This window comes from Heptranchias perlo, chromosome 2, assembly GCF_035084215.1.
Source record: "Heptranchias perlo isolate sHepPer1 chromosome 2, sHepPer1.hap1, whole genome shotgun sequence".
NCBI lineage: Eukaryota > Metazoa > Chordata > Chondrichthyes > Hexanchiformes > Hexanchidae > Heptranchias > Heptranchias perlo.
The window spans coordinates 166,214,440-166,239,869 of record NC_090326.1 but is presented as its reverse complement, the minus strand read 5'-3'; the positions used below and the strand labels follow the sequence as shown (position 1 = coordinate 166,239,869).

Here is a 25,430-nt window from a genome sequence, read left to right as displayed (position 1 = left end):
ACTCCCCCACCGTAGCCCTACAGATGTTTTCCTTTCAAGTACTTATCCAATTCCCTTTTGAAGGCCATGATTGAATCTGCCTCCACCACCCCCTCGGGCAGTGCATTCCAGATCACAACCACTCGCTGTGTAAAAAAATTTTTCCTCATGTCACCTTTGGTTCTTTTGCAAATCACCTTAAATCTATATCCTCTGGTTCTTGACCCTTCTGCCAATGGGAACAGTTTCTCTCTATCTACTCTGTCTAGACCCTTCATGATTTTGAATACCTCGATCAAATCTCCTCTCAATCTTCTCTATTCCAAGGAGAACAACCCCAGCTTCTCCATTCTATCCACGTAACTAAAGTCCCTCATCCCTGGAATCATTCTAGTAAATCTCTTCTGTACCCTCTCTAAGGCCTTCACATCTTTCCTGAAGGGCAGTGCCCAGAACTGGACACAATACTCCAGTTGTGGCCGAACCAGTGTTTTACAAAGGTCCACCATAACTACCTTGTTTTTGTACTCTATGCCTCTATTTATAAAGCCCAGGATCCCATATGCTTTTTTAACTGCTTTCTTAACCTGCCTTACCACCTTCAACGATATATGTACGTATACCCCCAGACCTCTTTGTTCCTTTACCCCTTTTAGAGTCATGCCCTCTAGTTTATATTGCCTCTCCTCATTTTCCTACTGAAATGTATCACTTCGCATTTTTCTGCGTTAAATTTCATCTGCCGCCTGTCTGCCCATGCCACTAGCCTGTCTATATCCACCTGAAGTTTATCACTATCCCCCTCACTGTTCACTACACGTCCAAGTTTTGTGTCTTCTATAGATTTGGAAATTGTGCACTGCATACCCAAGTCCAAGTCATTAATTTATATCAAGAAAAGCAGTGGTCCCAGCACTGACCCCTGGGGAACACCACTGTATACCTCCCTCCAGTCCAATAAACAACCGTTCACCACTACTCTCTGTTTTCTGTCACTTAGCCGATTCTGTATCTATGCTGCTACTGCCCCTTTATTCCATGGGCCGCAATCTTGATGATAAGCCATTCTTGATGCGGCACTTTATCAAATGCCTTTTGAAAGTCCATATACACCACATCATCTGCATTGCCCTCATCAACCCTCTCTCTGTTACCTCATCAAAAAACTCTATCAGGTTAGTTAAACACAATTTGCCTTTAACAAGTCCGTGCTGGCTTTCCCTAATCAATCCACACTCGTCCAAGTAACTTCTAATTCTGTCCCGGATTATCATTTCTAAAAGTTTCCCCACCACCGAGGTGATACTGACTGGCCTGTAGATGCTGGGTTTATCCTAAGTTAGGGAGGGAGAGGAGGAGAAAGCATATCAAGATCGGCACGGGCTCGATGGGCTGAATGGCCTCCTTTTGTGCTGTAATCATTCTATGATAAGAGAAACACAAGAAGCCTTAGCTGGGGCAGGGATTCCTTCCAAGGCAAGTTCATTACTCGCCCAGGCCACATTTTTGAAATTGTTGCTGGTTGAGAGTTTTAACTGGCCATGCATAGGACCAGTTCATTAATATTCCACATTGAAGGTGAATATTATAAAAAATATTTATAATTTAAAAAAAAAACAGGAATGATTTCAAAAAGCTGGCCAGGTAGCAACCCCTGGTGGAGAGCAGAATGGATTGGCCTGTGCGGGGTCACCTATTTGAAGAATACCCGTTTAGGAGAGTGATGGAGGCTATAGAAATATTCATATCGATTTTGTGTTCTGTTGTCATGTATTGATTTGCAAGATGAGAATTAACAATGTCTATTTCTTTTTCAACAGTACCATTTGCGATGCAGGGTGCGGCTCAAGCCTTTCCCAAGCCTGCTAATTATGTCGATCCAGAATCATGTACTGTAATCTTTTATATCTCTTCAAATGAATTAAGACTTGAATGTGACGAGAGTGAATGGGAAGGAATTTGCGGTGTTGTGTTCTGAAAAAGAGTCTTGCTCCCGTGATTGATCAGCAAGTTTCTCTGTGCATGAATGAGCCATCCTAACACCTGGTCCCATATTTGGCCCCCAGTCTGCACGGAGTTAAACTCAGCAGAGGAAGAGTTGCTGCAATTGGCATTACTTAGCCGTAGATTGGTGAGAGGAAAACAGGATTTTGTTTCAATTCATTCATGGGATGTGGGTGTCACTGGCAAGGTCGGCATTTATTGCCCATCCCTAGTTGCCCTTGAGAAGGTGATGGTGGGCCTTCTTCTTGAACCACTGCAGTCCGTGTGGTGAAGGTTCCCCCACAGTGCTGTTAGGTTGGGGAGTTCCAGAATTTTGACCCAGCGACGATGAAGGAACGGCTCGTAAATGTCCAAGTCAGAATGAAGTGAGACTTGGAGGTGATGGTGTTCTCATGGCTCACATTTAGCAAATCTGTGCTGATTTCCCTTGGTTAGCCCATGCATTTCTAAATGCTCACTACTTTACTTTGAACATTTGTCACTGCTGTTCTGATAGATTATTCCAGTTTTTGATAGATTATTTCACTTTGACAGATTGGGGGGGACCAGGGGACATGAATTTAAACTATGTAAGGGTAGGAATAGACTGGGTGTTAGGCAGTTCACCTTTTCCCAGAGAGTCGGGGAATACATTGCCGGCTGGTGTGGTGGGTGCTGACTCTCTGCCTTCAAGAGGGAGCTGGACCGGTTCCTGACTGGGGCAGAGATCGCATCATAGAGAAGGTAAGTGGCTTTATAGACAACACTTGGCCCATGTGATCTACTACACTGGTATTGATAGATTTTGTTGGGTAAGGGTGTCGAGGGATATGGAGCTAAGGTGGGTAAATGGAATTGAGGTACAGATCAGTCGTGATCTAATTCAGGCCCAAAGGGCAGAATGGCCTTCTCCTATTCCTTGTGTTCCTATCACCCTGAGGCCTGATTTCTTCTGCTTGGGGACTCTGCCCCAACCCTTTATTAATCTCAGCTGATCCTCTTTGTTCCTGATCCTGTGACTGTATCCTGCCCCTCTTAAAAGTACCATACATCCCTGGCCTGGCCCAGACCCACGGACTCCAATTTGAAGATCCTCTTTTTAAAAAATATCTCTCCATGGAAATTCTCAATGGGAAAGCTTCACGAACCCAAGTCCCAGCCTGGATTCATCTGATGCTCAATTCACACTCCCTTCACTCCATCAGAACTCTATCATTCAGCTCCTACAGCCTTGCCCTCTAGAGTCCACTGCTGCTTTCATGTGAAAAATACTATCTAAGTGCTAGTTGTTGCAGTAAGAAGTGACGTAGGATACTTGTAGCTGACGGTGCAAAAATTTGGGATAAAGAGGTTATTAAATTCTATTTATTGATTATTACAGTACTACAATACTTATCATCACTACAATTAGTAGACCAGTGAGTCTCCTGCACATCTTGGTCACATTTTGTTGGATGAAATGGTAAGACCAAAATTCCTGATTTGATGGAGGGTGGATTAGGAGATTTCCGCCCAGAGGGGATTGGCAATTTTTTGGCAGAACCTGGTTGCGTTAGAATTCTGCCCATTCAAAATGCCACCTTAAACTCCAGTGAAGGTGCATGAGTGAGTCTGCTGCCTATCCCAGACTAGCTGGGGAATTCCGCTCAGCATGAATGTTCCAGTTTATGAACATTCCCTTTTCAAGGTGGATTAACAACCAATCATTTGTGGGTTCAAACTCTCAACCAAGCGACCATTGTGGAAAGCTGGTCAGATAGGAGCCCTCGGAAGAGCCAAGGGATTTTACCTGCCCAGGATTATCTGATGGCAGCATTATTCAAAGAGCATTACCAGCTGAGAATGGTTGGGGGCCGGGGGGTTGGGGGGGTGTAGTAACGATTTATAGAGACACTGCTTAATTTTCCTTAAAGTGGTACGGGCTCCATAGCTTCTGAAGGGGGGAGTCTGAAATAGGGCAATGAGACATGGGGTAGATTTTTAACTTCCCAGTTGGGCATAAAACTGGTGTTGCCCATGATAGAAACCGCCTGATGTTCATTTCCATAATGGCCGTCCGATCTGCCACGTCAGTTGTATGTCCAGGCACCAAGTGGAAAATCTACTCCATGGACTCTAGATTGAGTTGAGCAATATTTTCTTGCTCTCAGTTTTATTATGTTCTGTTGTCATCTAGTGACTGGCAGAATTGGAATGAATGATTTCTCTATTTCTCTGCCAACAGTGGAAGGCCTCCACCACCATCCCCATGGGGGCTACTCAATCGAAGGCACATATTGTCCTCCTCTCTCTGCTGAAGGATCTCATTTATCGGAAGAAGCCATCGCAGCGAGCAGGCAGAGTACTGACATTCCTTACAATTTTTTCCTTAAAACTTGAATAGAACGAGAGTGAATGGGATGATGCATGCGTGTGGTTCTTAAACAAAATAAACTTGTCAACAAGATTGCCTGTGGACAACTGAGCCAGAGTGGTGACTGCTTGATTTCTAAGCTCCGTCTGGGGTTGGTACAATTGGCTCAGATGCCCCCAGGTTAGAGCGAGAGAGAGAGAATGGGATCGATTTTGGTCTTAGCGGGCAGGGTGGGGATGGGTGATTGAGGTGACAGCAATGGCTGCCTGATGGAGTCAACGAGGTAGCATTCTGCCTCACCCCTTATTTCCATGCAACAGATGAGCTGCCAGCATGAAACGCACTTCGCGGTGAGCTGGGCCGCACATGGTGAGCTTACCATAATTTGCTCAATGAAAGCCCTTGCCCAAGGCATGGATTTACCCGCTTCCACTCTTGTTGCGTGAGATGTTTTCACACAAGAGATGGGGAGGAGGTCCCATCACTGTGGGAGGGCACATAGCAGTCAGGATCAGAGATGGCTAACCATTGGGCCTGTCACAGCGAGCTTTTCTGGCATCTTCCCTATCTCGTCACTTTCAGTCACATATTCATTAACCTTCCAATCACGACACCCTGGTGTGGTGCAGTGCTACCAGTGATCTAGCAAGTGCTTGCTATTGAAACTATATCCTAACCCTCGCCCCTTGATATATTGGCCTCAGAAGGGTACAGCGCGGATTCACCAGAATAATACCAGGGCAGTTTGTATACAATTGGCTTGTATCCCCTTGAGTTTAGGAGGATGAGAGGGTGACTTAATCGAGGTGTTTAAAATGATAAAGGAATTCGATAGGTGGGGGAATCCGGAACAAGGGGGCACAATCTTACAATCAGAGCTAGGCGGTTCGGGAGTGAAATCAGGAAGCACTTCTTCACACAAAAGGAAATCTGGAACTCTCTCCCCAAAAGGCTGTGGATGCTGGGGGTCAATTGAAATTTTAAAGACGGCGATAGATAGGTTTTTGTTGGGTGAAGGTATCAAGGATATGGATAAATGGAGTTGAAATATAGATCTGCCTAGTCTGATTGAACGGCAGAACAGGCTCGAGGGGCTGAATGGCCTCCTCCTGTTATTATGTTCCTATTCCTCAGAACACTCAGATGTTAGTTCCAGAAAGTCTTACGATAAAAGTCTTATTTTTTTTATTCGTTCAAGGGATGTGGGCGTCGCTGGCGAGGCCGGCATTTATTGCCCATCCCTAATTGCCCTTGAGAAGGTGGTGGTGAGCCGCCTTCTTGAACTGCTGCAGTCCGTGTGGTGAAGGTTCTCCCACAGTGCTGTTAGGAAGGGAGTTCCAGGATTTTGACCCAGCGACGATGAAGGAACGGCGATATATTTCCAAGTCGGGATGGTGTGTGACTTGGAGGGGAACGTGCAGGTGGTGTTGTTCCCATGTATCTGCTGCCCTTGTCCTTCTAGGTGATAGAGGTCACAGGCTTGGGAGGTACTGTCGAAGAAGCCTTGGTGAGTTGCTGCAGTGCGTCCTGTAGATGGTACACACTGCAGCCACTGTGTGCCGGTGGTGAAGGGAGTGAATGTTTAGGGTGGTGGATGGTGGGCATCATTGACTACAGCCACAGTGCCCTCTAGGCTCCTTCACACAACCGCCATCATGAATCGCAAAGGCTACCACTCTATTAATGTTCGCCTGGTGTGTTATTACTGGCAGTGCATCTTGCCGATCTCAGCAATCGCCCTCCTTCCATAGAACTGACTCTCCAGTTTCCACTTACTAATAGCTCATTTTCGAGCGTAAAAGGAGGCAGTAAGGAGACCAAAATCATCCCCATTATGTGTGTTGTTGCAGTGTATGAGTTGAGGCAGCCTATGTCGATGGAGTGTGTGTAATATAGACAGTCTGTATTGATGAGATGCAGTGCGTGTCGATGGAGTGTGTGTATTAAGACAGTCTGTGTCCATGGAGTGTTTGACATTTACCCATCAAGGGAACCATCCTTCGGGTGATTTGAAATGGCAAATGGTTAAATGTTACAATGTGTAATGTGTAGAAAGGGACATGAGAGGGGAAGTTTTGGATGTTGCAAAGGAACCTTGGTATTCTGATGAAGGAGCTGGGTTGCACCCAGTTCTGCCTTAATCAGTTTGCATTTCTTGCAGTGGATTTGTTACTAGGCATTGACTCAACAAAATCGACCAGTGAAACTGACTATTGAAATGGACAGATGACCAGTGAAAGTGACCAATGAAATTGACTGTTGAAACTGACTAGCAGTGACTGACCTCCTGAACGACGTTGAAAAAATGCTTTCAGTGGGAGGGAAAATGCCTTTGGTGAGACCACCAGATGTCGTGATTTGGGAGAGCCAGAAAGGTCTTTATGAAAATAAAACTGATTTTGCTTATCAACATTTTTGTCACCAGTAAACGATGAATTGGAGCCCACATGGATATTAGTGACTAATGGACTCATACATCACGTTTTTATATTAGTGCATGGTATTTTCACTTCTCTGAATGTACAAGGTCCAAAATGAATGCTTCTATTTTCAGTGGCCATCCCGCTGCCAGGGAGAATGAGTGACAGATTTGACGTCCAGTGGGCACCAGCAAAGAGGAAATTCAAATGTAAGTTGCACAGGTACAATGGTCTCCTTCTGTGCAGTATGATTCTAAGTTCTGCTGTGATGGGGCAGCTTGGATTTTGTTTTTGGGACGGTGTTTGGGGGAGGGGGTGGGTGGGTGGGTGAAGCCCTTTCGACTGTTAGTTCATGTCCAACCAGCGCTGTTGAGATGTGTGAAATGACTTTGGGCAGTCTCAGTCTGGTCTCTGAAGGCAACCTGACCTCAGGATGGCTGGTTTGTGAAATGGGGATGTCTACCTGCTGCAGTGTAAGATGGAGGCTTTTGTGTGGCTGTGGCTATAGCTGAGGCACATTGTTGGGGCAGGGTAAAGAGAACTTTACTTTGCATTCAGCTATGCTGCATCTGATTTGGGGTTGCTTGGTGCTTACAATCGGTGTCGGGAACAAGTTAAATTTTGAAAGCAAACAAAGCCTTGTTGAGGGAAATGAATAATAAGGAGATGTAAGAGAGGGAAAGGGGGAAGGAGCAGGTTGAGTGTTAGGGTGTCTCTGGCATCTCACTACCCGCCATTGTGGAAAGGGAGTGGATCTGGGAGGGTGTAGTGGATGAAGTCTTAAGGGTTTTGTGAATGACAGTGGAGCAAGGGAGAAAGTAAGGATGCAGGGTTTGAGCAGATAGTTTAAAGAGGAAGAGATGGGGTAGTGAAGGGAGTAAGAGATTGGTAAGCGGGGAAGAAGTGGGAAGGTGATGGAGTAGGGGACATGATGATAGCAAGGTGGTGGAGGGAAGCATAAGTGATTGGGGGAGGGGGTGGAAGGGAGCCACCAAGGACCATATTTTCCCCATAACTCCCACCCTAAATGCAACTTGCAGTCATTGAATTATACTATTTAAACATCAGAAAGCATATTAACTAAGAAATAGACAGAGACACATAAGAGGAAGTGTCTTTCCTCATCCTAATTTGAATTCTTAAAAAAAAATCAGCTGAATTTTGAAAGCAAACAGAAAGGCTCTGTGTTTTGATGATAGAAAAGATAATAATTCTACTTGGTGACAACTGTAAGACAGTGACACAGAAAGAGAGACAGAAACAGAGTGAGATGTAGAGCTAGAGAAATAGAAAGAAATAAACAGATCGAAAGAAACAAAGCAAGAAACCAATTGTAAAATACCAAATTCAATGTTTGCAGAGATCTCTTAGTAACTTATAAATCCAGGGATGCCCCCAGTGTTGCCTTTCCTCTCCCCCTCAATGCCAACAAACACCAAAACTCCACTTACCAAAGCCCAGGACCATCCGGCACTGCCTCAAAAGCCAAGTGCTCCCAAAGCTCAGAACTACCCCCACTGCAGATAAAGCCCCCTCCTCCTCCCTGTACTGCCAAATACCAGAGCCCAGAAATTGTGCTTATAGTGTTGCACTGTCAGAAGTGCAGTGGAGCAGGACTCCCACCCACCTCATATGCCCTCGCCTTGACGGCACCCAAATCTTGACAGGACAGTAATGAACCTGTTGGGTTTTCACTATAATCCGATAATGATAAAGGGATTCAATAACATAGATACTCAGACGCTGTCTCCTCTGGTGGGGGAGTCCAGAGCATAACCTTAATATTAGAGCTAGGCTGTTAGGAGTGAAATCAGGAAGCACTTTTTCACACAAGGGGTAGTGGAAATCTGGAAGTGTCTCCCACAAAAGTCTGTGGATGCTTGGGGTCAGTTGGAGCTTTCAAGACTGAGTTCAGTAGATTTTTGTTAAGTAAGGGTATCGAGGGAAATGGAGAAAAGGCGGGTAGAGTTGAGGCCATTATCTAATAGAATGGCATAATAGGCTTGAGAGGCTGATTAGCCTACTCCTGTTCCTTTGTTGCTGTGTTCCTATGTTCCTGCTCAAACTCAATCTTTCCCAGAACCTGGAACCTCTCACCTCCTTTGGTCTTCCCTTCCTCCCACAATCCTATAATCTACTGGCCATATTTAGGTGTTACCTCATCAATTCTTTGTGAATTACTTTGTTCTCTTGTCTACCCTTTCCAATCTTGTTGTTCATCCTGCATTATGGATGTTTCAACTGCTTTCTCCTCTTTTAAAAAGTAAATGGTATTTAGATTGATTGATATGTGAGACCTGGACTGATCACTTGCATTCTCTGTCTACAGCACCCTATGTCGCAGGAGGCATTAAAAGGAGTAAGTACAAAAATTGTGGAAATAATCTGACTTGAAAAAAATATGTGACTTGTCGGTTCAAAATCTAGTGATGCTCTCTGATTGACTCCACCAGTTGGAAGAACTCCCCAAGGCTCAAAGTATGTGAGCTACAGACAGCCGATACGCAATGACGACTTATACAAAATGGACTACAAACAGAAACTCAAGGGATGCACCTCACTCGATGAGCTGGATGAAATGGAAGGTAAGTTGTTGTATCGGAAGAGCTGCTTCTCCTGGATTAGGCCCAGTTATACCACACAGCGCCACCCTGGATGGTTCCATCGGCTTCCTGTCGTGACTTCAGCAGAACCTCCGAGGAAATGGAGGAGTGCCATTTCTGACAGATTCCATATTGACTTGTAAGGGGTGGAACTTCCATCTGCCCTTTATAGGAGAAAAGTTGGTGGGGGAGGTATTCCCTAAAACGGGAGTTTCCAGTGCCGGCCATGGATGGGCATCCAGTGTATGAGTGGAGGTTGGTATGCTGAGTGAGGTGAGACACACTGACCTCCACAAGAGTGCATTTTTAAAAAATAAAAATCATTCTTGGGATATGGGCATCGCTGTCAAAGCTGGCATTTATTGCCCACCACTAGTTGCCCTTGAGAAGGAGATGGTGAGCCGCCTTCTTGAGCCGCTGCAGTCCGCGTGGTGAAGCGACTCTCACAAGTCTCTATTAGGTAGAAAGTTCCAGGATTTTGACGCAGCGACGATGAAGGAATGGCGATATATTTCCAAATTGGGATGGTGTGTGACTTGGAGGCAGTGGTGTTCCCATGCGCCTGCTGCCCTTGTCCTTCCAGGTGGTGGAGGTTGCGGGTTTGGGAGGCCCCACCAGTGGGATTCAGACCTAACCTGGTTCCACCCCATCCCTCCGCCCTTGCCAAGAGAACATACTAAATGACTGGATTGGCCCACCTCACTCAGGGGCCAGTCGGAGCAGTGAAAGGGCAGGTAGCTCCAGAGAGGCTGAGCCATTCACACGGGCAGGCAGCCATGCCAGTATCCAGGTGGGTGGGGCAGGTGGGTGGTGAACAAGTGTCCTAAGTGGCACTTGTGCCTGTTGGCCCCATGCAAATGAAGTACCCTCTCATTGACCCTGCCACTCCAGCAGGGGTCAGTGTCGAAGGGCACCAGCTGGATCGCAGCCAGTGGAATTTGGGGCCTCTGCATCAATGTGAACAGTTTCATCGACTCACCTTAGCAAGAGGAGCAGGGGAGCCAATCCATTGATCCATCTAGAATCTTTTGAAGCTCCATTTTGAGCCTTTTTAATGTAACCTCTGCTTCCATCAAGTCCTTTAGAAAGAAAGTTGGAAAGGATTTACATTTATATAGCGCCTTTCACAACTTCGGGATGCCCCAAAGTGCTTTACAGCCAATGAAGTACTTTTGTTTTGAAGTGCAGTCACTGTTGTAGGAAATGCATCAGCCAATATGCGCACAGCAAGATCTCACAAACATCAATGAGATAAATGACCAGACAATCTGTTTTATGTTGTGGCTAAGGGATAAATGTTGGCCAGGACATTGAGAGAACTCCCCTGCTCTTCTTTGAATAGTGCTGTAACATATTTGTGTTCTTGCCGTGCTATCCATGAAAAGTTGATAACAGTGAATAAGGACTCATTCAATATTATTGTCCTTTGGTATTGGCTACTTTCAGTACTTAGATGTCCAAAGTTGAGACTGAGATCTTCAATTCTTTCCACAGGAGTGCTTCTTGAAGAAGCAGAGCGTCATAAAGGTAAGCGCTTTAACAGAATGTTGTAAATGGACTTAACATGAGTTTTAGTCGTTCTCCTCCAGTGAGCACCTGAGCTCAACTGACTACAAAGGTCGTTGGGTTTGATTTCCAGTCTCTGTTAAATTAGATGATCCCAAGCAGGACAATGGTGGAGATGATACAGGCAGACTCAGTGCTCCCGCATTAGGGAGAGGAAAATCTGCCAAGGTCTTCACTCCTCCGTCATTGAGATGTGTGCCCACAAGTGAACAGCTTGCCAACACTCAGTGTTATGAATAATGGACACTTGGGTGAGATGCAAGGTGGCACCGATGTGTTAGAGGATTGGTGTTTGTATTTATAATTTACTCCTCAAATCAGTAAGGTTCTAAACATTGAATATCAGGTGACACAAATTTATTAGGCATACAGTACATGTAATCGTGCGTAAACATTTACTTCAAAGGTCACACTTACAACAAGATCAGGTGGTTGGTTGGGGATTCAAATGTGTTACAGTTCTGAGCTCAGTATCTTAGGCCTTTATGAGTCCTAACACTCATTACAAACACCCAATTTTTATATATTTCTCTTACTCCTTCTACGTGACAATCCACACAATTCTACATTATGTAGTACAATTCCATATATGGAAAATTTTAATGAGCTTGTCCCTTATCAATAACTTTTTCCGTAGACTGGTATAACTCCCCAACGTTGTTAGCTTATCGATAGTATCACTCTTGTCCCATAGAATTGCTATTCCACCAATTGAAACTTTTAATTATAAGTCCGTCTTTGATTCAGTATTGTTTCGTACCAATCTCTTGCTTCTAAAAAGAATGGTGTATACATTAGAACATAAGAAATAGGAGCAGGAGTAGGCCAGTCGGCCCCTCGAGCCTGCTCCGCCATTCAATAAGATCATGGCTGATCTGATCCTAACCTCAAATCTAAATTCATGTCCAATTTCCTGCCCGCTCCCCGTAACCCCTAATTCCCTTTACTTCTAGGAAACTGTCTATTTCTGTTTTAAATTTATTTAATGATGCAGCTTCCACAGCTTCCTGGGGCAGCAAATTCCACAGACCTACTACCCTCTAAGTGAAGAAGTTTCTCCTCATCTCAGTTTTGAGAGAGCAGCCCCTTATTCTAAGATTATGCCCCCTAGTTCTAGTTTCACCCATCCTTGGGAACATCCTTACCGCATCCACCCGATCAAGCCCCTTCACAATCTTATACGTTTCAATAAGATCGCCTCTCATTCTTCTGAACTCCAATGAGTAGAGTCCCAATCTACTCAACCTTTCCTCATATGTCCACCCCCTCATCCCCAGGATGAGGGGGTGGACATATGAGTGAACCTTCTTTGTACTGCCTCGAGAGCAAGTATGAGTGAACCTTCTTTGTACTGCCTCGAGAGCAAGTATGTCTTTTCTTAAGTATGGACACCAAAACTGTATGCAGTATTCCAGGTGCGGTCTCACCAATACCTTATATAACTGCAGCAATACCTCCCTGTTTTTATATTCTATCCCCCTAGCAATAAAAGCCAACATTCCGTTGGCCTTCTTGATCACCTGCTGCACCTGCATACTAACTTTTTGATTTTCTTGCACTAGGACCCCCAGATCCCTTTGTACTGCAGTACTTTCCAGTTTCTCACCATTAAGATAATAACTTGCTCTCTGATTTTTCCTGCCAAAGTGCATAACCTCACATTTTCCAATATTGTATTGCATCTGCCAAATCTCCGCCCACTCATCCAGCCTGTCTATATCCCCCTCGTAGGTTTTTTATGTCCTCCTCACTCTCTACTTTCCCTCCCATCTTTGTATCATCAAAGATTATACGCAGATGTATACGCAGATGTTTTTCTTTTGCAGAACTAACTTTTTCCTGCACTTGTTAGCAACTGATTAAATGTCAGTGTGCACTGGCATCTCTTTTAAGTAGGTTTACTGAAGTGTCTAAACTGACCATTGCTTTAAGGCTAATCTTAGTTCTACAGTTCAGTGGTCACTGCATTTAAATTGACTTATACTTCCCCGCCTAACAGGCAAAAGCTAAATGGTATGGTTACTACAATGTAAAGAGAAATCAAAACCAGTATAACGTCAGGACAATCTGATTAACCCTTGCCTTCTATATGGAACTGAACCCTGGCAAGGAATCAACACCTGCATAGAAATACATATATCTGTCAATACATAGAAATACATATACCTGTGTGTATACATATTAATACATATATCTATATATACACATTGAAATACATATATCTATATATACTTAGAAATATATATACATAGAAATACACAAAACTATATATATACATAGAAATACATATCTGTATATATATACATAGAAATACATATATCTATCTATATATATATATATCTGTATGTATATATGCACATAAAAATATATATATCTGTATATAGACATCGAAATACAAGTTAGAACACGGTAACATTTGGCCCAACCAGTCATTGTCGGTATTTACCCTCCACGCAAGCAAATAGTTCTAATCACATTTACCTGTCCTGTTCCCATATCCCTTCAAGCCCTTTTCCTTCATCCACCTTTCCAATCTAGTCTTGAATGTTGACATAATTTCTGCCTCAACCATTAACCCTGGAAGTGAATCCCACAGCCTCACAACTCTCTGTGTGAAGGAAATTCTCCTGCCTTCTGTTCTAAATCTTTTGCATTTAATCTTGTGTCCATTCCCTCATTCTTGACCCCTCAACTACTGGAAACAGTCTTTGGCAGAGGAGAGGAGGGAATTCATAGTATCATAGTAGGTACAGCACAGGAGGAGGCTATGCAGCCCATTGTGTCTGTGCCAGCTCTTTGAAAGAGCTTTCCAATTAGTCCCATTCCCTTGCTCTTTCCCCATAGCCCTGTAAATTTTTTCCCTTCAAATATTTATCCAATTCCCTTTTGAAAGTTACTATTGAATCTGCTTCCACCGCCCTTTCAGGCAGTACATTCCAGATCATTACAACTCACTGTGCAAAAAAATGTTTCCTCATGTTACCTCTGGCTCTTTTGCTTATTACCTTAAATCTGAGTCCTTCTGTTACTGGAAACAGTTTCTCCTTATTTACTCTGTCAAAACTGTTCATAATTTTGAACACCTCTATCAAATCTCCTCTTAACCTTCCCTGCTCTAAGGAGAACAACCCCAGCTTCTCCAGTCTCTCCACATAACTGAAGTTCCTCATCTCTGGCACCATTCTAGTAAATCTCTTCTGCACCCTCTCTAAGGCCTTGACATCCTTCCCAAAGTGTGGTGCCCAGAATTGGACACAGTACTCCAGTTGAAGCCTAACCAGTGTTTTATAAAGGTTTAGCATAGCTTCCTTGCTTTTGTACTCTAGGCCTCTATTAATAAAGCCCAGGATCCCATATGCTTATTTAACAGACTTCCCAACTTGTCCTGCCACCTTCAAAGATTTGTGTACATACACCCCCAGGTCTCTCTGTTCCTGAACCCCCTTTAAAATTGTACCGTTTAGTTTATATCGCCTCTCCTCATTCTTCCTGCCAAAATGCATCACTTCACACTTTTCTGCATTAAATTTCATCTGCCATGTGTCTGCCCATTCATCAGTCTGTCTCTGTCTTCCTGAAGTCTGTCACTATCCTCCACCTTATTTACTAAATTTCTGAGTTTTGTGTCATCTGCAGACTTTGAAATTATACCCTCTATACCTTAGCCCAGGTCATTAATATATATCAAAAAGAGCAGTGGTCCTAATACTGACCCCGGGGGAACACCACTGTATACTTCCCTCCAGTCTGAAAAATAACCGTTCACCACTACTCTCTACTTTCTGTCCCTTTAATCCCATGGGCTTTAATTTTGCTAACAAGTCTGTTATGTGGTACTTTATCAAATGCGTTTTGAAAGTCCACATACATATCACCAAGGAAAGAAAGGAAAAAAGAAGGACAAGGAAAGAAAGAAATACAAAAAATTGTATCTGCAGTTTTGAAAATGGGTTTTGAACCAATGTTACAAACCATGATCCTCAAGCTTAAATACTTTGTTAATCTCATAACGACCACTGAACATGCAAACATAGGAATAATACAAAGGACAGGAAAAGACCAGCTGGTCCAACAAGCCTGTCCCCTACTGTCACAGTGCAACTTATGAAAACCCCAATCTTCATCCTTCCCACCATACTCCACCCACCAACAAGCCACGCTGAAAACTGAGAACAAACCCGAGACAAATTTAGGGGAAAAAACACTTCGACAAATTCGTCTCTGACTCCTGAAGGTGATCAAACAATTTCCAGGAGGCTACAGTGACTGCGGAGAAAACATCCTCAAATACCCCACCTACCTTGTGTGCACAGCGACGTCAGCCACAGTTGGGAAGTCGTCCAGCTCCCTTTTGAATGTTTGCAGCAAATCTGCATCTCCCGCAGAAGCTGGCAACTTTTTTTACATAGAATTTACAGCACAGAAATAGACCAGTCGGCCCAACTGGTCTATGATGGTGTTTATGCTCCACACAAGCCTCCTCCCACCTTACTTCATCTAACCTTATCCGCATATCCTTCTATTCCTTTCCCCCTCATGTACCCATTTAGCTTTCCCTTAAATACATCTATGCTACTCGCCTTAACCACTCCATATGGTCGTGAGTTCCACATTCTAACCACTCTCTGAGTAAAGAAGTTTCTCCTAAATTCCTTATTGGATTTATTAGTGACTATCTTATATTTATGGCCTCTAGTTCTGTTCTACCCCACAAGTGGAAACATCTTCCCCACGTCTACCCTATCAAACCTCTTCATAATTTTAAAGACCTCTATTAAGTCACCCCTCAGCCTTCTCTTTTCTAGAGAAAAGAGCTCCAGCCTGTTAAATCCTTCCTGGATTTTTTGCACCTTGTCCACTGCCTCTATATCATTTTTATAATATGGAGACCAGAATTGTTCAGAATGCTCCAAGTGTGATCTGACCAAGGTTCTATACAAGTTTAACATAACTTCTCTGCTTTTTATTCTATTCCTCTAGAAATGAACCCCAGTGGTTTGTTTGCATTTTTAATGGCCATCGTAACCTGCGTTGATACTTTTAATGATTTGTGAATCTGTACCCCTTTGCTCCTCTACCTCATTTAGACTCTTATTTTCCAAGGAGTATGTGGCCTCCATATTCTTTCAACCAAAATGCACCACCTCACACTTACATTAAAATTAATTTGCCATTTGCATGCCTATTCTGCAAGTTTATTAATGTCTGCTTGTAATTTGTCGCCGTCTTCCTCAGTATTAACTACACCTCACAATTTGGTGTCATTGTTCCAAAGATCTACGACTCTGTGTGAAAAGAAATATCTCCTGACATCCAACCTAGTTCTGTGCTTGCATAACGTACATGCATGTCCCCAGGTCCCCCCCAACCTATCTGACCACATGGTCCAAATCTAATTATTTCATTATTTTAAAAGAACTCAATCAAATCTCCTCAAAGTCTGCAAGTTTCTAGAGTAAAAAGCCTCAGCTCTCCAAGCCTATCATGATAACTAGGTATCAATCTAGTGACCCTGCTCTGAACCTTTGTCCAGCATGTAATGGGACCAAAACTGGACATAGTATTCCACATGAGGCCTAACTAAGGTCTTGTACAAGGACAGTATAATGTTTTTTGTTTGGTATTTAATCATCTTGGCAATATGTTCTAGCAGTCTTATTGCTTTTGCAATAGCTTTGTGGCACGGGTCGTGATTCTTCAGAGATTCACGTACCACAACTAGAGCTTTCCCAATTCAACCCCCTTGAGCTTGCAACCCTGCATGGTGTACACACGCTTGGTGTTGGCTCCACCTACATGCCTAACACTGCATTTATCGGCATTAAATAACATCTGCCAGATATGGGCCCATTTCTCCATTGCATCTGGATCTCTTCATAATTTTTTTTTCTCATCTCAGGTCCTTATACCTGAACAAATCACAGTTTACAAGTTGCCAATATGCTGCATAATGTATATCGACTTAGGATACTGGTTGGAGCAATGGGTAGGACACCAGCCCCAGCCAGGCGATCAGAGTAGAAGATATAATTGTTTCCTTGTCTGTATAGCAGCAAAAAGGCAGCTAGGGTACGGTAGCATAGTGGTTTTTTACTGGACTAATAATCCAGAAGTTCAAATCCCACCATGGCAGCTGGGGAATTCAAATTCAGTTATAGAATCATAGAATCATAGAAGTTACAACATGGAAACAGGCCCTTCGGCCCAACATGTCCATGTCGCCCAGTTTATACCACTAAGCTAGTCCCAATTGCCTGCACTTGGCCCATATCCCTCGATACCCATCTTCCCCATGTAACTGTCCAAATGCTTTTTAAAAGACAAAATTGTACCCGCCTCTACTACTGCCTCTGGCAGCTCGTTCCAGACACTCACCACCCTTTGAGTGAAAAAATTGCCCCTCTGGATCCTTTTGTATCTCTCCCCTCTCACCTTAAATCTGTGCCCCCTCGTTATAGACTCCCCTACCTTTGGGAAAAGATTTTGACTATCGACCTTATCTATGCCCCTCATTATTTTATAGACTTCTATAAGATCACCCCTTAACCTCCTACTCTCCAGGGAATAAAGTCCCAGTCTGTCCAACCTCTCCCTGTAAGTCAAACCATCAAGTCCCGGTAGCATCCTAGTAAATCTTTTCTGCACTCTTTCTAGTTTAATAATATCCTTTCTATAATAGGGTGACCAGAACTGTACACAGTACTCCAAGTGTGGCCTCACCAATGCCCTGTACAACTTCAACAAGACATCCCAACTCCTGCATTCAATGTTCTGACCAATGAAACCAAGCATGCTGAATGCCTTCTTCACCACCCTATCCACCTGTGACTCCACTTTCAAGGAGCTATGAATCTGTACTCCTAGATCTCTTTGTTCTATAACTCTCCCCAACGCCCTACCATTAACGGAGTAGGTCCTGGCCCGATTCGATCTACCAAAATGCATCACCTCACATTTATCTAAATTAAACTCCATCTGCCATTCATCGGCCCACTGGCCCAATTTATCAAGATCCCGTTGCAATCCGAGATAACCTTCTTCACTGTCCACAATGCCACCAATCTTGGTGTCATCTGCAAACTTACTAACCATGCCTCCTAAATTCTCATCCAAATCATTAATATAAATAACAAATAACAGCGGACCCAGCACCGATCCCTGAGGCACACCGCTGGACACAGGCATCCAGTTTGAAAAACAACCCTCGACAACCACCCTCTGTCTTCTGTCGTCAAGCCAATTTTGTATCCAATTGGCTACCTCACCTTGGATCCCATGAGATTTAACCTTATGTAACAACCTACCATGCGGTACCTTGTCAAATGCTTTGCTGAAGTCCATGTAGACCACGTCTACTGCACAGCCCTCATCTATCTTCTTGGTTACCCCTTCAAAAAACTCAATCAAATTCGTGAGACATGATTTTCCTCTCACAAAACCATGCTGACTGTTCCTAATTAGTCCCTGCCTCTCCAAATGCCTGTAGATTCTGTCCCTCAGAATACCCTCTAACAACTTACCCACTACAGATGTCAGGCTCACTGGTCTGTAGTTCCCAGGCTTTTCCCTGCCGCCCTTCTTAAACAAAGGCACAACATTTGCTACCCTCCAATCTTCAGGCACCTCACCTGTAGCGGTGGATGATTCAAATATCTCTGCTAGGGGACCCGCAATTTCCTCCCTAACCTCCCATAACGTCCTGGGATACATTTCATCAGGTCCCGGAGATTTATCTACCTTGATGCGCGTTAAGACTTCCAGCACCTCCCTCTCTGTAATATGTACACTCCTCAAGACATCACTATTTATTTCCCCAAGTTCCCTAACATCCATGCCTTTCTCAACCGTAAATACCGATGTGAAATATTCATTCAGGATCTCACCCATCTCTTGTGGTTCCGCACATAGATGACCTTGTTGATCCTTAAGAGGCCCTACTCTCTCCCTAGTTACCCTTTTGCCCTTTATGTATTTGTAGAAGCTCTTTGGATTCACCTTTGCCTGATCTGCCAAAGCAATCTCATATCCCCTTTTTGCCCTCCTGATTTCTCTCTTAACTCTACTCCGGCAATCTCTATACTCTTCAATGGATCCACTTGATCCCAGCTGCCTATGCATGTCATATGCCTCCTTCTTATTTTTGACTCGTGCCTCAATCTCCCGAGTCATCCAAGGTTCCCTACTTCTACCAGCCTTGCCCTTCACTTTATAAGGAATGTGCTTACCCTGAACCCTGGTTAACACACTTTTGAAAGCCTCCCACTTACCAGACGTCCCTTTGCCTGCCAACAGACTCTCCCAATCAACTTCTGAAAGTTCCTGTCTAATACCATCAAAATTGGCCTTTCCCCAATTTAGAATTTTAACTTTTGGGCCAGACCTATCCTTCTCCATAGCTATCTTAAAACTAATGGAATTATGATCACTGGTCCCAAAGTGATCCCTCACTAACACTTCTGTCACCTGCCCTTCCTTATTTCCCAAGAGGAGGTCAAGTTTTGCCCCCTCTCTAGTCGGGCCATCCACATACTGAATGAGAAATTCCTCCTGAATACACTCAACAAATTTCTCTCCATCCAAGCCCCTAATGCTATGGCTGTCCCAGTCAATGTTGGGAAAGTTAAAGTCCCCTACTATTACCACCCTATTTTTCTTGCAGCTGTCTGTAATCTCCTTACATATTTGCTCCTCAATTTCCCGTTGACTATTTGGGGGTCTGTAGTACAATCCTATCAAAGTGATCTCTCCCTTCTTATTTTTCAGTTCTACCCATATGGACTCAGTGGGCGAACCCTCGGATATATCCCCTCTCACTACTGCCGTGATGTTCTCCCTAATCAATAAAGTATCAGTAATGGTGACCATGAAACTACTGGATTGTTGTTAAAAACCCATCCGGTTCACTAATGTCCTTTAGGGAATGCAATCTGCTGTCCTTACCCATTCTGGCCTATATGTGACTCCAGACCCACAGCAATATGATTGATTCTTAAATGGCCTAGCAAGCCACTCAGTTCAAGAAGGCGGCTCACCACCACCTTCTCAAGGGCAATTAGGGATGGGCAATAAATGCCGGCCTCGCCAGCGACGCCCACATCCCATGAATGAATAAAAAAAATTCAATCAATGTATTTTAAAATGTGGGGAGGGGGGGAAATTTGCAATGAATTGGATCAGAAACATTCCCAATACATGAAATTGACAGGTAACCGCGACAGGTAAAACTGATAGGTAACATCAATGGATGAAACTGACAAGTGACATTGACAGGCTACATTGAAAGGTGACATCGACAGATGATCAGCAGGTGCTGCCAACTGATGCTAATAACAGGTGAAATTGACAGGTAAACTGACAGGTGACTTCAACAGATGATACAGAGAGATGATACTGCCAGGTGATAACAGGTAATACCAACTGGTGACATTAACAGTTGATATTTATAGGTGAAACTAACACAAGACATTGAAAGATGATACTGACAGGGTTTCTGAAATGCAATAAAGACGGCTGATAGTAACAGATTGTGATATAGACAGTTGAAACTGACACTAAGGTTGAAAGAATAAAAGTGAAGGTGAGATAAATCAGATGACATAAAAACTTGTACACCGTTGCTGTACTTTATACTTCAAAGAACACTGTCTTGATCACTCAGGAAGGAGAAGAGGAGGAACAGTCACATTTCATTCTGGTGTGTTTCAGAACAAATTATTGAATTTGATGTGAAATACCTCATTATGTTGAGTGTTGGTAACAAAAACTTCCTTGCTAAATGCTTTCTTGAGAAGATTTTGATGCTGCAATGCTATCATTCAGCACTATCAGTCCTTAGAGGAGTCTTGATATGTGAAGTTTGTACTAAAGAACTCTATTTTCTGTTAACAGCGAATCTTGGAGCAGAAAGAGCAACACAAAGAGGTAAGTTTTCATAATGAACACAGTATAGACTTAGATGAAATAGTAATTGTTTGGAAAAAATGCTGCAACTCACTTGATCTGGTAGAACTGGTGAGACACTGTAGACTGAGCTTTAATCTGCACCTAATCCGTGCTGTATCTGCCCTGGGAGTGTTTGATGGGACAGTGTAGAGGGAGCTTTACTCTGTATCTAACCCGTGCTGTACCTGCCCTCGGAGTGTTTGATGGGACAGTGTAGAGGGAGCTTTACTCTGTATCTAACCCGTGCTGTACCTGCCCTGGGAGTGTTTGATGGGACAGTGTGGAGGGAGCTTTACTCTGTATCTAACCCGTGCTGTACCTGCCCTGGGAGTGTTTGATGGGACAGTGTAGAGGGAGCTTTACTCTGTATCTAACCCGTGCTGTACCTGCCCTGGGAGTGTTTGATGGGACAGTGTGGAGGGAGCTTTACTCTGTATCTAACCCGTGCTGTACCTGCCCTGGGTGTGTTTGATGGGACAGTGTGGAGGGAGCTTTACTCTGTATCTAACCCGTGCTGTACCTGCCCTGGGAATGTTTGATGGGACAGTGTGGAGGGAGCTTTACTCTGTATCTAACCCGTGCTGTACCTGCCCTGGGAGTGTTTGATGGGACAGTGTGGAGGGAGCTTTACTCTGTATCTAACCCGTGCTGTACCTGCCCTGGGTGTGTTTGATGGGACAGTGTGGAGGGAGCTTTACTCTGTATCTAACCCGTGCTGTACCTGCCCTGGGAGTGTTTGATGGGACAGTGTGGAGGGAGCTTTACTCTGGGGGTTAAATTGGCTAACCCCCAAAAACTGGATTGCGGTGCACGATAAACCCGCACCCGGTTGTTGAGGTGCAGGCTGCACGTAACATTCCTGCTGCCTGGTGATATCAATAATTATTGTGTGCAGCCAGCGGTACCTGCACTGTTGATTGGCTGCACGCATCAGGTTTGGCTGGCATTACTTAAAGCAGCCTGCACCTCTTAAAGGGGAGGTGCACTGTGGTTGTAGGCATTGGTGTGGCAACTAACTCTATGCTGGAATATACTGAGGAATGACTGGGCCTGCGAGAGTGTGTGCACCAAGATTCTCGGACGAGGCACTAGAGGCTTTGGTACAAGAGGTGGACACACAGACAGGCATCCCTTATCCGCAGCGGGGCAGGAGGCCCTCTGTCTCTTCCTCCTCCTCCTTCACTTCCTCCTCTGCCTCTTCCTCCTCCTCCTCCTCCACTTCCTCCTCCATCTCTTCCTCCTTTTCTTCCTCCTCTTGTCTCTTCCTCCTCCTCCTCCTCCTCCACCTCCTCCTCCATCTCTTCCTCCTCCTCCACTTCCTCCTCCATCTCTTCCTCCTCCTCCTCCTCCGTCTGTTCCGCCACTTCCTCTGCCTTTGGCCCAGGCTCCCGCTGGACAGGCGATGGCAAAAAATGTTCCCTCATGATGGCGAGATTGTGCAGCATGCAGCATACAATGACAAATCTTGATACCCGTTCAGCTGAGTAGTGCAGGGCTCCTCCAGTGTGGTCCAGGCAGTGGAAGCCTTGCTTGAGGATGCCTAGGGTGTGCTCGATGATATTCCTTATGGCAGCAAGGCTCTCGTTGTATGCCTGTTGTGCATGCGCTCCAGACCGGAGTCATGAGCCACTTCATGGGGGGATAACCCTTGTCATCCAGTAGCCAGCCTTTCACTTGCCAAGCTGGTTGAAACATAGGTGGCACGTTAGACTACAGCAGAATGAAGGAGTCATGACTGCTGCCGGGGTAGTGGGCATTGACCTGCATGATGCGCTGCATGTGGTCACACAGCAGCTGCACATTGAGGGAGTGGAATCCCTTTCTGTTCATGAATATGGCTGAGTTGAGATGTGGAGCACGCATGGCAGTGTGCATGCAGTCAATGGCACCCTGCAGCATAGGGAAGCCTGCAATCGGAGAAAACCCTCGCACTCGCTCTTCCTGCTTGTCTCTGGCAAGAGGGAATGAGATGAATCTGAAGATTAAATGAAACAGATGAACGTGTTTCGGAGTGCGTACAGAGCCACCATGACCTCCCTTATACAGCAGTGCACTGCAAGCTACGAGATGTTGCTTATATCACTAGCAACAGCCTGAAAGGAGTCAGAGCCGTAGAAATTAAGCGCCACAGTTACCTTGACAGCCACAGGCATTGCTGTCCTTGCCCTGCTCTGATGCTGCAGTTGTGGCTGCAGCAGTTGACAAATCTCAGTCCCGACCTCATTCGTGAGCCGCAGACGTTGGATGCACTGGTCGTCGTTAAAGTTGCGGTCAGAGATTTGGCCCCTGAAGGCCCTCATTGGATATTGTTTCCTGTTGAGTGCCCTACTCCTCCTCCTCCTCCTCCCTCATCTAGCAGCTTGTCCTGCTCTGCGTGGCCTCTCTGCATGCTCCCAGTCATGTTCAATTCCCAGAGCAAGCTCTAGCAGGCCACCCATGTCTGGCAGCAATCTTGTTCAACGCACTATTTTAAATGCCACTAACAGAACTGCAGACCAGCCAGACCACTCTCTATATAATATTGCAGCTTTCTCCAAGTATAAAAAGCTTCCACAAACACCAGCAGACAAAATAACTAATCCAGCAACTAACCTGTAATTCCTACATGTTCCCACTCAAGGGGGAGATTCAAAGGGTTCAGAGTAAATATATTCCCGTAAAGAGAAAGGATGGGCCTGCCAAATCTAGAGCCCCCTGGATGACATGGAGTACACAGGGTAAGATAAGGCAAAAAAGGGAAGCTTATGTCAGACACAGAGAGCTCAATACTGCAGAAAGCCTAGAGCAGTACAGAAAGTGCAGGGGTTAAATTAAACAGGAAATTAGGAAAGCAAAGAGAGGGCATGAAAAAATATACTGACGAGCAAAATTAAGGAAAACCCAAAAATGTTTTATAAATATATAAAGAGCAAAAGGATAACTAAGGAAAGAGTAGGGCACATTAGAGACCAAAAAGGTAGTCTGTGTGTGGAGGTGGTAGATGTGGGTATGGTTCTTAATGAATACTTGTGTCTGTCTTCACAAAAGAGAGGGACAATGCAGAGATTGTAGTTCAGGAGGAGGAGTGTGAAATATTGGATGGGATAAACATAGTGAGAGAGGAAGTATTAAAGGGTTTAGCATCTTTGAAAGTAGATAAATCACCAGGCCCGGATGAAATGTATCCCAGGCTGCCAAGAGAAGCAAGGGAGGAAATAGCAGAGGCTCTGACCATCATTTTCCAATCCTCACTGGCTATAAGCGTGGTGCCGGAGGATTGGAGGACTGCTAACGTTGTACCTTTGTTTAAAGAGGGAGAAAGAGATAGACCGAGTAATTACAGGCCAGTCAGTCTAACCTCGGTGGTGGACAAATTATTGGAATCAATTCTGAAGGACAGCATGAATCATCATTTAGAAAGGCACGGATTAATCAAGGACAGTCAGCATGGATTTGTTAAGGGAAGGTCGTATCTGACTAACTTGAATTTTTTGAGCAGGTAACAAGGAGGGTCGATGAGGGTAACGCGTTTGATGAAGTCTACATGGATTTTAGCAAGGCTTTTGACAAGGTTTCACATGGCAGACTGGTCAAAAAAGTAAAAGCCTATGGGATCCAAGGGAAAGTGGCTAGTTGGATCCAAAATTGGCTCAGTGGCAGGAAGCAAAGGGTAATGGTTGATTGGTATTTTTGCGACTGGAAGGCTGTTTCCAGTTGGGTCCCTTGCTTTTTGTGGTATATATTAATGATTTGGACTTGAATGTAGGGGGACTTGATTAAGAAGTTTGCAGATGATACAAAAATTGGCCGTGTAATAGATAGTGAGGAGGAAAGCTGTAGACTGCAGGAAGATATCAATGGACTGGTCAGGTGGGTGGAGAAGTGGCAAATGGAATTCAATCCAGAGAAGTGTGAGGTAATGTATTTGGGGAGAGTAAACAAGGCAATAGAGTACACAATAAATGGGAGGGTACTGAGAGGCGTAGAGGAACAAAGGGACTTTGGAGTGCATGTCCACAGATCACTGAAGGTAGCAGGACAGGTGGTTAAAAAGATATATGGGATACTTTCCTTTATTAGCCAAGGCATAGAATGTAGAACTGTATAAAACATTGGTTAGGCCACAGCTGAGTACTGCATACAGTTCTGGTCACCACATTACAGGAAAGATGTGATTGCACTAGAGAGGGTACAGAGGAGATTTACGAGGATGTTGCCAGGGCTGGAGAATTTCAGCTATGAGAAAAGATTGGATAGGATGGGGTTGTTTTCTTTGGAACAAAGGAGGCTGAGGGGCGATTTAATTATATGGGGCCTAGATAGAGTGGATAGGGAGGACCTATTTCCCTTAGCAGAGAGGTCAGTGACCAGGGGGCATAGAGTTGAAGTAATTGGTAGAAGGATTAGAGGGGAGCTGAGGAGAATTTTTTTCACCCAGAAGGAGGTGGGGGTCTGGAACTCACTGCCTGAGAGGGTGGTAGAAGCAGAAACCCTCAACTCATTTAAAAAGTACTTGGATGTGCACCTGAAGTGCCGTGACCTGCAGGGCTACAGACCAAGTGCTGGAAAGTGGGATTAAGCTGGATAGCTCTTTTTTGGCCAGCA

General features: G+C 44.5%; 1 protein-coding gene across 1 annotated transcript in view; it reads left to right on the top strand.

The window, feature by feature from the left end:
- The first annotated feature begins 4,271 nt into the window (after positions 1 to 4,271).
- The window catches only part of LOC137332549 (uncharacterized), a 59,310-nt gene continuing 38,151 nt past the window's right edge, over positions 4,272 to 25,430 (top strand). Inside the window, exons 1-6 of the mRNA XM_067996465.1 lie at positions 4,272 to 4,303; positions 6,870 to 6,944; positions 9,065 to 9,094; positions 9,189 to 9,320; positions 10,833 to 10,865; positions 20,793 to 20,825. Coding sequence (XP_067852566.1) covers position 4,303; positions 6,870 to 6,944; positions 9,065 to 9,094; positions 9,189 to 9,320; positions 10,833 to 10,865; positions 20,793 to 20,825 — 304 coding nt within the window. The 5' untranslated portion in view covers positions 4,272 to 4,302. The remainder of the gene's footprint in view (positions 4,304 to 6,869; positions 6,945 to 9,064; positions 9,095 to 9,188; positions 9,321 to 10,832; positions 10,866 to 20,792; positions 20,826 to 25,430) is intronic.